Source organism: Periplaneta americana, chromosome 12, assembly GCF_040183065.1.
Source record: "Periplaneta americana isolate PAMFEO1 chromosome 12, P.americana_PAMFEO1_priV1, whole genome shotgun sequence".
NCBI classification, from domain to species: Eukaryota; Metazoa; Arthropoda; class Insecta; order Blattodea; family Blattidae; genus Periplaneta; species Periplaneta americana.
Window position 1 is genome coordinate 162,835,925 of NC_091128.1, and position 12,882 is coordinate 162,848,806.

Sequence of the window (12,882 nt, forward strand, 5' to 3'; positions counted from 1 at the left end):
TGAGTTTATTGGGACAAAACTAAATACTACAGTTCTTCACATCTTTTATAGGGGATGTCGATAATGGCCATTTTTTTGTGGTGTATATTGAAATTTTTTTGTTTTCAATGATGAGAGGAATGAAGATTATTATAGAATTCTCATAATGTTATATCTGTTTTTGAATTTCAGGCAGCAGAACCATTTGATCCGGTTGCATACATCCAGAAGTGCCAGGAGTCAGAGGGTTCAAGTGCAGTTCTAAGTGCTACAGAAACTGATTCACCCGATCCTGAATAACAAATTATAATTTTTAAAGAATGTGTGTTTCCTGCTAGTTGCTTCAACTCCACTTTTTATTTAAAATTAACAGAGCATTATTCATATTGGATGATTGCTTTGGCAGTAATGCATTTGAGTACACCATTCAGGCGTACATTCATTCTGTAACCTGCAGTCTACATGACTCAACATATTTGACTGGTTTTGAAAAAAACATTTAGAAAAAAAAGTACATCTCGCCACTGTTCGATAAGTGAAGAATATATTACTTCCCCTGTTGAATGATCCATGACTCTTCGAGATATATATACTCTGTACATAGTGATTCATCTTAAGAAGGTTATTTCTCAGGTCTTTTCGAATAAAATAGGTCACTTGAATTTGGATCCATTTTCGAACAATTAAGAGTAGGTAGTTATTTTTCAATTCGGGAGGAACACCTTGAACCAGGATCTGCTGTAAACGTTTTACACAGGCAAAACAAATTCTGCCAGATAAAATCATACCATTCATAAAGAACCCATTAATGTTGTGTGATCTGCGAAATAAAATACAATTTCCCTTTTCTTGAAACTAAAATATCGGTACTTGAAAATTTTTTGCAACCTAACCATCACAGACAATTTTCTTCGGCTTGTAATCCTTTCTTCTTGCTATGTGGTACCTACTGGGAGCCAATTTCCCAATGTGCGTGTATAATTCAACAAAAGGTTAGTCTTTTATTTGCTAAAATTGATAATACGTCCTGTCGCATTATTTTTAATTTTTCACTTGATGGGCTGAAAGATGAACAATTCACCAAATGTGTTTCTATGCTTCATTTCCCTCCTGCAGCATTTACAAACAGGGTCGTGAAAAATATTGAAACAGTGTAAATACGATTCAGTTGTAATGTGTTTTATCCCAGCTCTTGAAATAAGGTTTGATTTTTCTCTGTACATTTTATACAACTTAATATCATTCAGAGTTATTTGGATAGTGTAGATTGAACGATTTTTATCGCTGTTTTATCAATCAAGTGTCTTCCATATTTTAAGGAAGTATTGTGTTTTATCTTGCCAATTTTACAGCATATTGATGTGTGTAATTTCTGGACAGGTTGATCTGAATTGGCTATGTCTTTGGTTACTTTCGTCAGCAAGTTCATTACTCTTACATCGTTATCTCTATGTATACATACATACATACAAACGCATACTCAGTAAAGCCCCTCAAGTTGGACATCTCTGTCCTGAACACCTCTCTATCTTGGACATCGCCCTTTGGAATGATTAAAATGCTATAAATGTATAAGGTTTAAATCCTTTATATCTTGAAAGCTTCTCTTTTCTGTAACTTGAATATCCTTTTGGTCATAGGTAGGCAGACTCACTTTATCATCTTCGATTTAACGAGAAAAATGTTTCAAATATCCTTAATTCAGTTGTTCAGAATTGACGAACAGGTTCTACCTGAAGGATTAGCTTATACCTTTACGTACATTGTGAGGTTAAAGGTTATGAACGAGAAATGGACTGTCACGTCTTTGTAATAAACCAGAACTTACTGTGACATTATTAGGACTGCGACGAAAATTTGAAAAGGCATAGTCTATGCAAACTCCAGGATGAAATCTAGAGACAGTGTCTTAGCATAGAATTTTTCGGTAAAAATATGTAAAAGTGTGCATGTGTGTCTCCAGATCTGAACAATTAAATCCAAATGGAACTACTGAAATTGTTGAAAAAATGTTACAGTATGTTGTTTTATAAACATAGAGCACAATAGATAGCTATAACTAGTTTTACGACTGACTAAATGTGTTTAATTTTTTTAAATTTAAATGTGATCTTATTAAAATAACAAATTAGGCTACATACACATATTTAAAATAATAAAGTTTACACCCAAAAGAGCAAATGTTTGTGCTTGGGGCAGTTCCAGTTACATAATATAATACTAAAAGTTAAATATAATTAAAATTTTGAGTAGAAGTTGGGAAGAAAACACTAGTTGAAGAAAGAAAAAGATTTATTGAATCGAATAATTTAAGTAATAATAATAATAATAATAATAATAATAATAATAATAATAATAATAATAATTAAACAAAAGCTTTACAAAATTTAAATTCAATAAACTAAGTTAAGAAATGAATATTCAACTATTACAGTAGGCCTGTTTACAACAGTAAAATACGTATACTTCATTATCATCATCATCATCTTCATCACGGCATAAGCCTTGTGGCTCGTTCCGTCTTCAAGAAAACTGATCCGACCATCTCATCCGTGGCCTGCCGACATTTCTTCTACCTACAGGTTTATACTTATTTATTATTTGTGGCATACGATCTTCATCCATTCTTTGTATATGATCTTGCCATCTTTGTCTGTATTCAATGATTGTTTCATTTAGACTCTGGATTTCCAATTCCTTTCTAATATCTTCATTCCTCTTTTTATCTATGAGTCTATAACCTGCCACCTGTCTCAAAAATTTCATCTCAGCAGCCTCTATTTTCTTCTGTTGTGAGATAGTCAAGACCCAACTTTCACACCCATAAAGCAAGGTTGGGATCGCCATTACTTTGTAAAGTTTTAACAGTGTTGCCCTATTACAATTTTTAAAAGTTCTTTTTATTGTACCACATAGTGTTTGGAATTTGTTTAATTTATTTTGCACATCTCTATTGCCGGTATATGACACAATGTAACCAAGATAATTAAAATCACTTTGTTGTTGGATGGGTTTATTATTAATGCAAATTTTTGCTCTTAACAGATCTCTTCCTTTAAGAGCCATTATTTTCGTTTTTGTATACTTCATTATTAAATCATTATTATTATTATTATACTTGTGTAGTTTCCTTGTTCAATGCTGCAGATAGGATACACTACTTGACTACTATATTCAGAATTTTGTTTCACCTTGTATCTTGGACACCTCTGTGCTTTGTGGACACAATTTAGTGAACCATGAATGTCCAACTTTGTAAGGCTGACTTCAAATCTGAAAATACGCATAGTTTCTTGTCTAGCAATGAGGAGATGAGGGTCCCATCTATTGTAAGAAGTTTTGCAACTCTAGATTTGGAAGCTGCTGGTACATAATATTACTCTCGTACTTGATGGCAATAGAAGCCTGTTCCTGCTTTGTCTTTGCTTCACTGAGTGTATGATCTTCGTGATGTTCATTGATCTTGCTTGGTGAGCTTGCTTGGAATATTTAGCGTTATATTTGCTTTCCCATTTCCATGATGGTATTGAATTTACAGTGTACAAATACAATCTGAAGGTACTGGTACCGTACTAAATGTGTAATTTAGCTTAGGTTGCATCTGAAGGATTGTTTGCATAACTTTGTGTTAGGTGGTCTGATACATGAGAGGTAAGCAGGAGAGCCTGGTTTTTCATGTATACTTGGTGATTAATTGTGTCTGTATGTCAAGTTGTAAGCTTGAAACGTTTAGTTCAGTTTCCATGACTTAGATTGGTGTTATTATGGGGAAACGAAAACGTATTCGTAATGCTTCATTTTGAATAGTCCCCAATGTTTTGGACTGCATCTCGACTGCACTAGCATACGTGAAATAGATTGGATATGTTAGATGAAACTATCTAAGTGTGATTGTATTGGTCCTCCATCTTCGGCTAGTCATCATTAGGTTTAGTCCACTTATACACTTTGTAACATTATTTTCGATATCTTATTTCCAAGATATTTTCCCTACAGAGTACTCCCAGTATTTTATGTGTCTTGTCTAGATTTATGGGATTGTCTAACAGAGTGATGGTTTCTGTTTCTTGACGAAGACTGTGTATTTAGCTCTTAATGTGGAAATATGTAGTGACCATTTTCAGCATACATGGAGCATTATGTGTTAGATAGTTCTTTGATTATGTCCTTGGTGGCAATATTAGACAAAGCAGGACTCAGGACTGAGCCTTAGGAGATTACTAATTTCTGTGAGAAGCTATTATTCGCTAGGACTATAAATTTGCTGTTATGAAGAAAGTTATATATGAATTGTTGTATTTAGCCAAAATATTTGGGTACCGTTTGGTTTTGTTCTGCCTGATTTATTTTAAATATTGAATAGTTAGGTGTTCTACTGCTTCTGTCTCAGATGTACTGATCTTTATGTCATCGCTGGCAAAAGTGCGAAATCTCAACTCCTGAGAACCAAAATTTCAGGAATACAATGAAACTCTTCTGTGTAAAATTTGCTTGACATATGAACGCAAGTATGATTCATAAAATTATCTCAAATTCATATCTGGTATTCTGTTACATTATCTTAATGTTTTTGTTTTCTAGTTCTCCCATTTGCAAAAGTTTATCCAAGTGAGTAATTGTTCATTTTAATTTTGTCAAAAATGTTGTATTTCAAATTGGTTTCTTCGTCATATGTTTTGCACCATATTTCTTCTCTTTTTCAAATGACTAACGTTACTTCTTTTTATATTAAAAGATTTTTCAATGTGCAATAATTGTCTGACAGTTTTTATGTTATTTTGAGTTGAAGGGAACTTGTTGCTGGTTAGTCCAGATAACGACTGTTTTAGGTGGACTACGAAAGTCTTACGCAGTTTTTGTGGGCCCCTCTTAGTTCACCTGATTTGCTTAAGTTTTGATCAAGCTTAAACCCATCACCAATCGTCAATTTGAGTGCCTAGAAGGGAGTGGGCTTCAGTCTTTATTGTAAGCATATATATTTGTTTTTTTAATGAATCAGTGTTTCTGAACATGTTTGTGTCGATACTTCTTTTATAATTAATACTATTACCACTGTTACTTCTAAGCTTCAAATTGTTATAGCACCATTATTATCGAAAAATAATTAGACCCATGTTTATGTGTACATTTTTGTTTAATGACCACAGCTTCCAGAAAATATCCGTAAGCGCTGCTAACACTTATTGAATAAGAGTGCATACCTACTATGAGAAATAGAGCTCAAAACCACGTTAATTAAGATGTTTCTCAGCCCTTGAAAAAATATAATTCAAATCATGATCTAGTATAATGGATAAAATTAATATAAAATATATTCTGATGGCAGAGTTCTACTATTACCACAGTCTAGTACAGTCACGAAGCTTGAGTTGTTGAGGGTATTAGGAACAATAGACTGTGCCAGTAGTATTTCCCATTGTCTTTGATGAGGCAATAGTAGCAATCCTAGTGGTTAGCAACTATCTATGGATGCATATTCCCTACGTATTGAGCTTCGTGACTATATATATATATATATATATATATATATATATATATATATATATATATATATATATACTAGACTGTGCTATTACTGTAATTTTCATTGTATAACTAATATAAGAAATCTAATCAGTTATTGTTTTAACATGAAATTCAGAAAAGTCACTGAACTTCTTAGTGAATGTCGAATGTCATAATAAGAAGAATTATGTAGACTGTGGGTTACGGACATGGCAGTAAGACCCTCTATTCTTCCATTTCTGGACACAATTATGAAAGATATTTTTATGATATTATGCTTGAATTGTCTTATTTATTATATTAATTTATTTAAAGTTTTACCTAAACATATTTTACAAGTGCAGTTAAATTTGATAAGAATATATATACTATATTATAATGTATTGAATTGAAATAATTACATGACAACACAGTATTTCCGAAGGAAAACATAAAAATGACTGAATATTTTCTGAAATTGAACATGACAATAGAAGATTTGTCTTCATATTTTGAACAATGATTGGCAAATTTCGTTCTCCTTTTAAAATAATATAGGGATATAAACATTGCTGAGTATCAGTTTTCTTAATACTAGTTAATTCTCAGGTATCAAATATTACACACTTAAGAATGCTGGACCAAATTACATTATCCAATGCAATCTGGACATAGATGCTTTTCATTTTATATAAGAAGAACTAGGCCTATATTGTCAGAAATTTGTGGAAATTGTTTGTGTAAGTAACCTTCATTTCGTAGTTGATATTAATGACCATGACTCAATTATCTATACTATTGTAACAATTCAGGAGTGTCCCTAATGGCTCTTTTCCCAGTTAGCAATTCGTACAATGATTATGAAAGAAACCTGCTGTGTGAATCTCGTAACTATCAAATTATAAGAGTTTGATACAAAAATTATTTGTTAATGTTGGCAACTTCGGCTCGATTTGTATACTGATTTTGCTGTGTATGTAAAATCTCATCATATAAAACCTGCAAACAAATAAATATAAAAAGTAATTTAATTAATATTTGGTTTAAATATGGGAAATGGATTGGAAAAAGGAAAAACATTCGCATGGATTTGCACATTTACTCTGTGATATAGCACTATAACAAATCACACTAATAAAACATGCAGTAGGGGAATGATCCTATTTCATTGCAATAAATTCAGTCTTGAGATTCCCCAGACGTAAGATGTAGGCCTATGCCTTGCAGCCAAAGTTCGTGCAAATAGTTTTAAGCGATGTGCTTTAATCCAACGAGAAAGGTTATGCATATAATTGCTGACTGCTATTATATTTCACTCATAGAATTTATTATTTCCCTGTTAAAAGTTCACAGATGTAGTAGCATAGTAATTTGGTTTACTTTTGTTATTATTTAATAATAAATTATGTACCGTAAATTATACTTAAATATGAACATTGCATAGTATTTGAATATGTCCGTCCTACTGAAACATTTGTGTTGAGTTTTTAGTCACATTTATATTAATATTTATTTCCCCATAATAATAAGTAAGTAAGAAGTTCTCCAAATGATCACGTTATCTTTTTACCACATTTCTGCGACTGTATAATACAACCATACATTTATAAATCTGCATCGAGAACTTCAGGCAACTTTAGTGATGTGTTATTTCTCATTTTAAGAATCTAATATAAAGAACAAATCTATTTCATGTACAGCGTATTGAACAACAAAGTAAAACTTCAGTGGATAAATGTATCATGTCTGAAAATACTAAAATTTTGTTATTTGTATTAGACAAATTTTATACGTGAAAATAAAATGGCATTCTTTTAGACATATGCAATGAAAGTTACATAATATTCTTCTCTCTGCAGATATCTTTTACCAGCATTCCAAGTTTTCTCCACAGGTAATTATACAAATCATGTTGAAATAATAAATAAGGTAGTTATGATTAAACATTTTGTGAAGATTAAGGTCAAACGACTTTCAGTTTCTACTCAAAGTACCGGGTACATGTTACAGTATTACTTTTCACAAAATAACTGCTCATATAGGTACTCAAATGCATAAAATTATCTCTGTTTTATTCACCTACACTATGTAATCCAAACATGGACGGAAATCTTAAGAGCATAATTTAACTTTAAACATACACATTAAGGACTGGCAAATCAATGGCAAATTTACATGTAATGCATGTATTACGAGTAGGATAGATAATAATTGTTTAATTTTCATGATTGCTTTGAAGATGACATCCCACGCCATAGCATCATGATCTAAAGCATCACACCTAGGACTCATGTAATGCGCTCTGGTTTGAATCCCCATAGGGAAGAAATTTTCTCATGAAATTTCGGCCAGTGCATGGAACTGGTGCCCATCCAGCATCATGTTGAATCTGGGTAACTACAATAGTTAGCGAAATTCAGTTACAGAAGTCAGCTGTAATGGCTGGAGGGACCATCATGCTAAATGAGACATGCGTTCTGGTTGGATGATCGTTCACCTCTGCTGAGGCATGTGAATGTGAGACCAGGAGCCGATTGATCGGTCTTGGCCCTTCATAGTCTGTCATGCCACATGTTTTTTTTTTTTTTTTTGTTCTTTTATTTGTTTTCTTTTTAAGATGACATAGGCTATATTGAATTCAGTTTTTAAATTATTTGTAACAAGATTTTCAGCACTGTAAAGAAAAAGTACTGTGATCTGAAAAACGGTTTTTTTGATATTTTACAGAATATACATATTCAGTATTTCTCGTGCAGAAAATGATTTTCAGCATTGTAAAGGTAAGTATTGTGATTTCAAAAAAATCGACTTTGAGATATTTACAAAAATACACATGTACGGTATTTCTAGTGCAGAAAATGGTTACAGCGTTGTAAAGTTAAGTATTATGATCTGAAAAAAAAAACCTAGTTTTGAGATTTTTACAAAAATACACAATTACAGAAAATGGTTTCAAAATTGTAAAGGTAGGCCAAAGTATTGTGATCTGAAAAAAAATCGACTTTCAGATTTGTACAAAATACACATGTTCAGTATTTGTCATGCAGAAAATGGTTTCAGCATTGTAAAGGTAAATATTGTGATCTGAAAAAGTCGACTTTGGGATATTTACAAAAATACACATGTTCAGGATTTCTCGTGCAGAAAATGGTTTCACCATTGTAAAGGTAAGTGTTGTTATCTGAAAAAAAAAAACGGCTTTGAAATATTTACAAAAATGCACATATTCAGGATTTACTGTGCAGAAAATGGTTTCAGTATTGTAAAGATACCGGTAAGTGTTGTTATCTGAAAAACTCGGCTTTGAGATATTTACAAAAATAACATGTTCAGTATTTCTAGTGCAGAAAATGGTTTCAGCATTGTAAAGGTAATTATTGCGATCTGAAAAAAACGGTTTTGAGATTTTTACAAAAATACACATGTTCAGTGTTTCTAGTGCAGAAAATGGTTTCAGCATTGTAAAGGTTATTATTGTGATCCGAAAAAAATCGGTTTTGTGATTTTTACAAAAATATACATGTTCAGTATTTCTAGTGCAGAAAATGGTTTCAGCATTGTGAAGGTAAGTGTTGTGATCTGAAAAAGTCGGCTTTGAGATATTTACAAAAATACACATGTTCAGTATTTCTAGTACAGAAAATGGTTTCAGCATTGTAAAGGTAAGTATTGTGATCTGAAAAAAATCTGTTTTGAGATTTTTACAAAAATACACATGTTCAGTATTTCTAGTGCAGAAAATGGTTTCAGCATTGTAAAGGTAAGTATTGTGATCTTAAAAAAAATCGGTTTTGAGATTTTTACAAAAATACATATGTTCTGGATTTCTCGTGCAGAAAATGGTTTCAGCATTGTAAAGGTAAGTGTTGTGATCTAAAAAAGTCGGCTTTGAGATATTTACAAAAATAACATGTTCAGGATTTCTCGTGCAGAAAATGGTTTCAGCATTGTAAAGGTAAGTGTTGTGATCTGAAAAAGTCGGCTTTGAGATATTTACAAAAATAAAATGTTCAGGATTTCTCGTGCAGAAAATGGTTTCAGCATTGTAAAGGTAAGTATTGTGATCTGAAACAATATCGGCTTTGAGATATTTACAAAAATACACATGTTCAGGATTTCTCGTGCAGAAAATGGTTTCAGTATTGTAAAGATACCGGTAAGTGTTGTTATCTGAAAAAGTCGCATTTTGAGATATTTACAAAAAGACACATGTTGAGTATTTCTAGTGCAGAAAATGGTTTCAGCATTGTAAAGGTAATTATTGCGATCTGAAAAAAAAAACGGTTTTGAGATATTTACAAAAATACACATGTTCAGTGTTTCTAGTGCAGAAAATGGTTTCAGCATTGTAAAGGTTATTATTGTGATCTGAAAAAAAAATCGGTTTTGTGATTTTTACAAAAATATACATGTTTAGTATTTCTAGTGCAGAAAATGGTTTCAGCATTGTGAAGGTAAGTGTTGTGATCTGAAAAAGTCGGCTTTGAGATATTTACAAAAATACACATGTTCAGTATTTCTAGTACAGAAAATGGTTTCAGCATTGTAAAGGTAAGTATTGTGATCTGAAAAAAAATCTGTTTTGAGATTTTTACAAAAATACACATGTTCAGTATTTCTAGTGCAGAAAATGGTTTCAGCATTGTAAAGGTAAGTATTGTGATCTTTAAAAAAAATCGGTTTTGAGATTTTTACAAAAATACACATGTTCTGGATTTCTCGTGCAGAAAATGGTTTCAGCATTGTAAAGGTAAGTATTGTGATCTGAAAAAAAAATTGGTTTTGAGATATTTACAAAAATACATATGTTCAATATTTCTCGTGCAGAAAATGGTTTCAGCATTGTAAAGGTAAGTATTGTGATCTGAAAAAAAAAATTGGTTTTGAGATATTTACAAAAATACACATGTTCATTATTGCTAGTGCAGAAAATGGTTTCAGCATTATAAAGGTAAATATTGTGATCTGAAAAAAAAATTGGTTTTGAGATATTTACAAAAATACACATGTTCAGTATTTGTAGTGCATAAAATGGTTTCAGCATTACAAAGGTAAGTATTGTGATCTGAAAAAGTCGGTTTTGAGATATCTACAAAAATACACTTGTTCAGTATTTCTAGTGCAGAAAATGATTTCAACATTGTAAAGGTAAGTATTGTGATCTGAAAAAGTCGGTTTTGAGATATCTACAAAAATACACTTGTTCAGTATTTCTAGTGCAGAAAATGATTTCAACATTGTAAAGGTAAGTGTTGTGATCTGAAAAAGTCGGTTTTGAGATATCTACAAAAATACACTTGTTCAGTATTTCTAGTGCAGAAAATGTTTTCAACATTGTAAAGGTAAGTATTGTGATCTGAAAAAGTCGTTTTTGAGATATCTACAAAAATACACATGTTCAGTATTTCTAGTACAGAAAAAGATTTCAGCATTGCAAAAGTAAGTATTGTGATCTGAAAAAGTTGGTTTTGAGATATCTACAAAAATACACATGTTCAGTATTTCTCGTGCAGAAAATGGTTTTTGACATGCCAATTGTCTGTGCCTATTCCTTCACTATTGTCATACTAAGTATGTAGGATTGAATTAAATGAAAGTATACAGAAAATTAAAGGGTCCCTATTGCAAAAAAAAATCGGAGAAAAATATTTGTATTTATAAGTACATAATTTAATTATTATTTGCAGAATTAGCCTCCAGTTGAAAAATTGTTCAGAAGTTCTAGAGTTTAGAAATCTGTCTGCACTGATCGGAAAAAAAAAAATCAGAGGATGATGGAAACAACATCGAAACTAGTCACTCAAGTATAACATAACACCGAAATTTATAATGTTAACATTGTGAAGTCGTCATTTATTTATTCAAATAACAACAGTTTATCAGGGAAAAACAAAAATAAAAAACTATGAAATATTAATCCATATTCTCACTCATTATTGTTGAGGTAGGTCGTTTCTTCTTTCTCTTTCAATGTTGAAGGGTGGTTTATGAATCTCCTACCCTCAGTATTTATCCCAGATTATCATATGAGATAAATGTCCTTCCAGCATTAAGGTTTTATGGTTTACTAATGAATGATTTTATTCTAAACCCTGGTCATATCTAATGTGATTGATGGAATTGCAATTTATTATTCAGTCTTTTCCTCTATCTGCCAGGGAATTTAGGCCCACTGACCTACAGTATTTCATTCTGATGTCACCTTTTTCTTTTAGTTCTTCCCGATCTTTTTCATGTGCCTGATAAGTTAGAATTTGTTTCTGTAATCTTGAATTTTCCATTCTATCAATTAATTAATTTTATGAATTAAGTCATTTCAATTAGTTTTTTAGTAGGTTATTTTATGACGCTTTATCAACGTCTTAGGTTATTTAGCGTCTGAATGAGATGAAGGTGATAATGCCGGTGAAATGAATCCAGGGTCCAGCACCGATAGTTACCCAGCATTTGCTCATATTGGGTTGAGGGAAAACCCCGGAAAAAACCTCAACCAGATAACTTGTCCCGACCGAGTAGGTTATTTTACGACACTTTATCCAGACGTTTGAGATGGGCAGGACATGTAGCACGTATGGGCGAATCCAGAAATGCATATAGAGTGTTAGTTTGGAGGCCGGAGGGAAAAAGACCTTTGGGGAGGCCGAGACGTAGTTGGGAAGATAATATGAAAATGAATTTGAGGGAGGTGGGATATGATGGTAGAGACTGGATTAATCTTGCTCAGGATAGGGACCAATGGCGGGCTTATGTGAGGGCGGCAATGAACCTCCGGGTTCCTTAAAAGCCAGTAAGTAAGTTTATCAACATCTCAAGTTATTTAGCGTCTGAATCAGATGAAGGTGATAATGCCAGTGAAATGAGTTCGGGGTCCAGCACCGAAAGTTATCCAGGATTTGCTCATATTGGGTTGAGGGAAAACCCCGGAAAAAAACCTCAACCAGGTAACTTGCCCTGACCAGGAATCGAACGCTGGCCATCTGGTTTCGCAGCTAGACGCGCTAGCCGTTACTCCACAGGTGTGGTTCAGTTAGTTTAAAACTCAATTTTATGAAATTGCATGCTTTGAAGTTCAGAGGTGAAGTAGGCCTACAGTAGGCTTAGAAAGTACGCTATGTTCAGGGCCCAAGTGTCAAAAAGTTTTAATTGCCTGGAGAGGAGAATATGGTATTTGAAATAAGAGATGGAGCAGAAATAACTAGGCTAAATTCTACAGAAAATGTTTATGTGGGACTGTAAGGTATTGTATTGCATAAAGTAATATTTCATGAAGTGTTGCTTTTTTGCTGCCAATGTTTATTTCAATACGGTAATTAGTACCGGTATTAACTTAGCGTATGACTGCATGATTTACAATTTTCGAAGAGATAATATATCGCGAGCGTGGTGGATCGATATTTTGGGTTTAATCTGAAGCAAAAT

The 12,882-nt window shown here is 32.5% G+C and overlaps 1 protein-coding gene across 4 annotated transcripts in view; it reads left to right on the top strand.

Annotated features, from left to right (window-relative positions):
* mxt (Eukaryotic translation initiation factor mextil) overlaps positions 1-7,305 on the top strand; it is a 69,733-nt gene extending 62,428 nt beyond the window's left edge. For all 4 annotated transcript variants that reach the window (XM_069842456.1, XM_069842455.1, XM_069842454.1 and 1 more), the window contains one exon: positions 172-7,305. In XM_069842456.1, the coding sequence (XP_069698557.1) occupies positions 172-279 (108 nt within the window). In that variant the 3' untranslated portion in view covers positions 280-7,305. The remainder of the gene's footprint in view (positions 1-171) is intronic.
* The last annotated feature ends 5,577 nt before the right edge of the window (positions 7,306-12,882 follow it).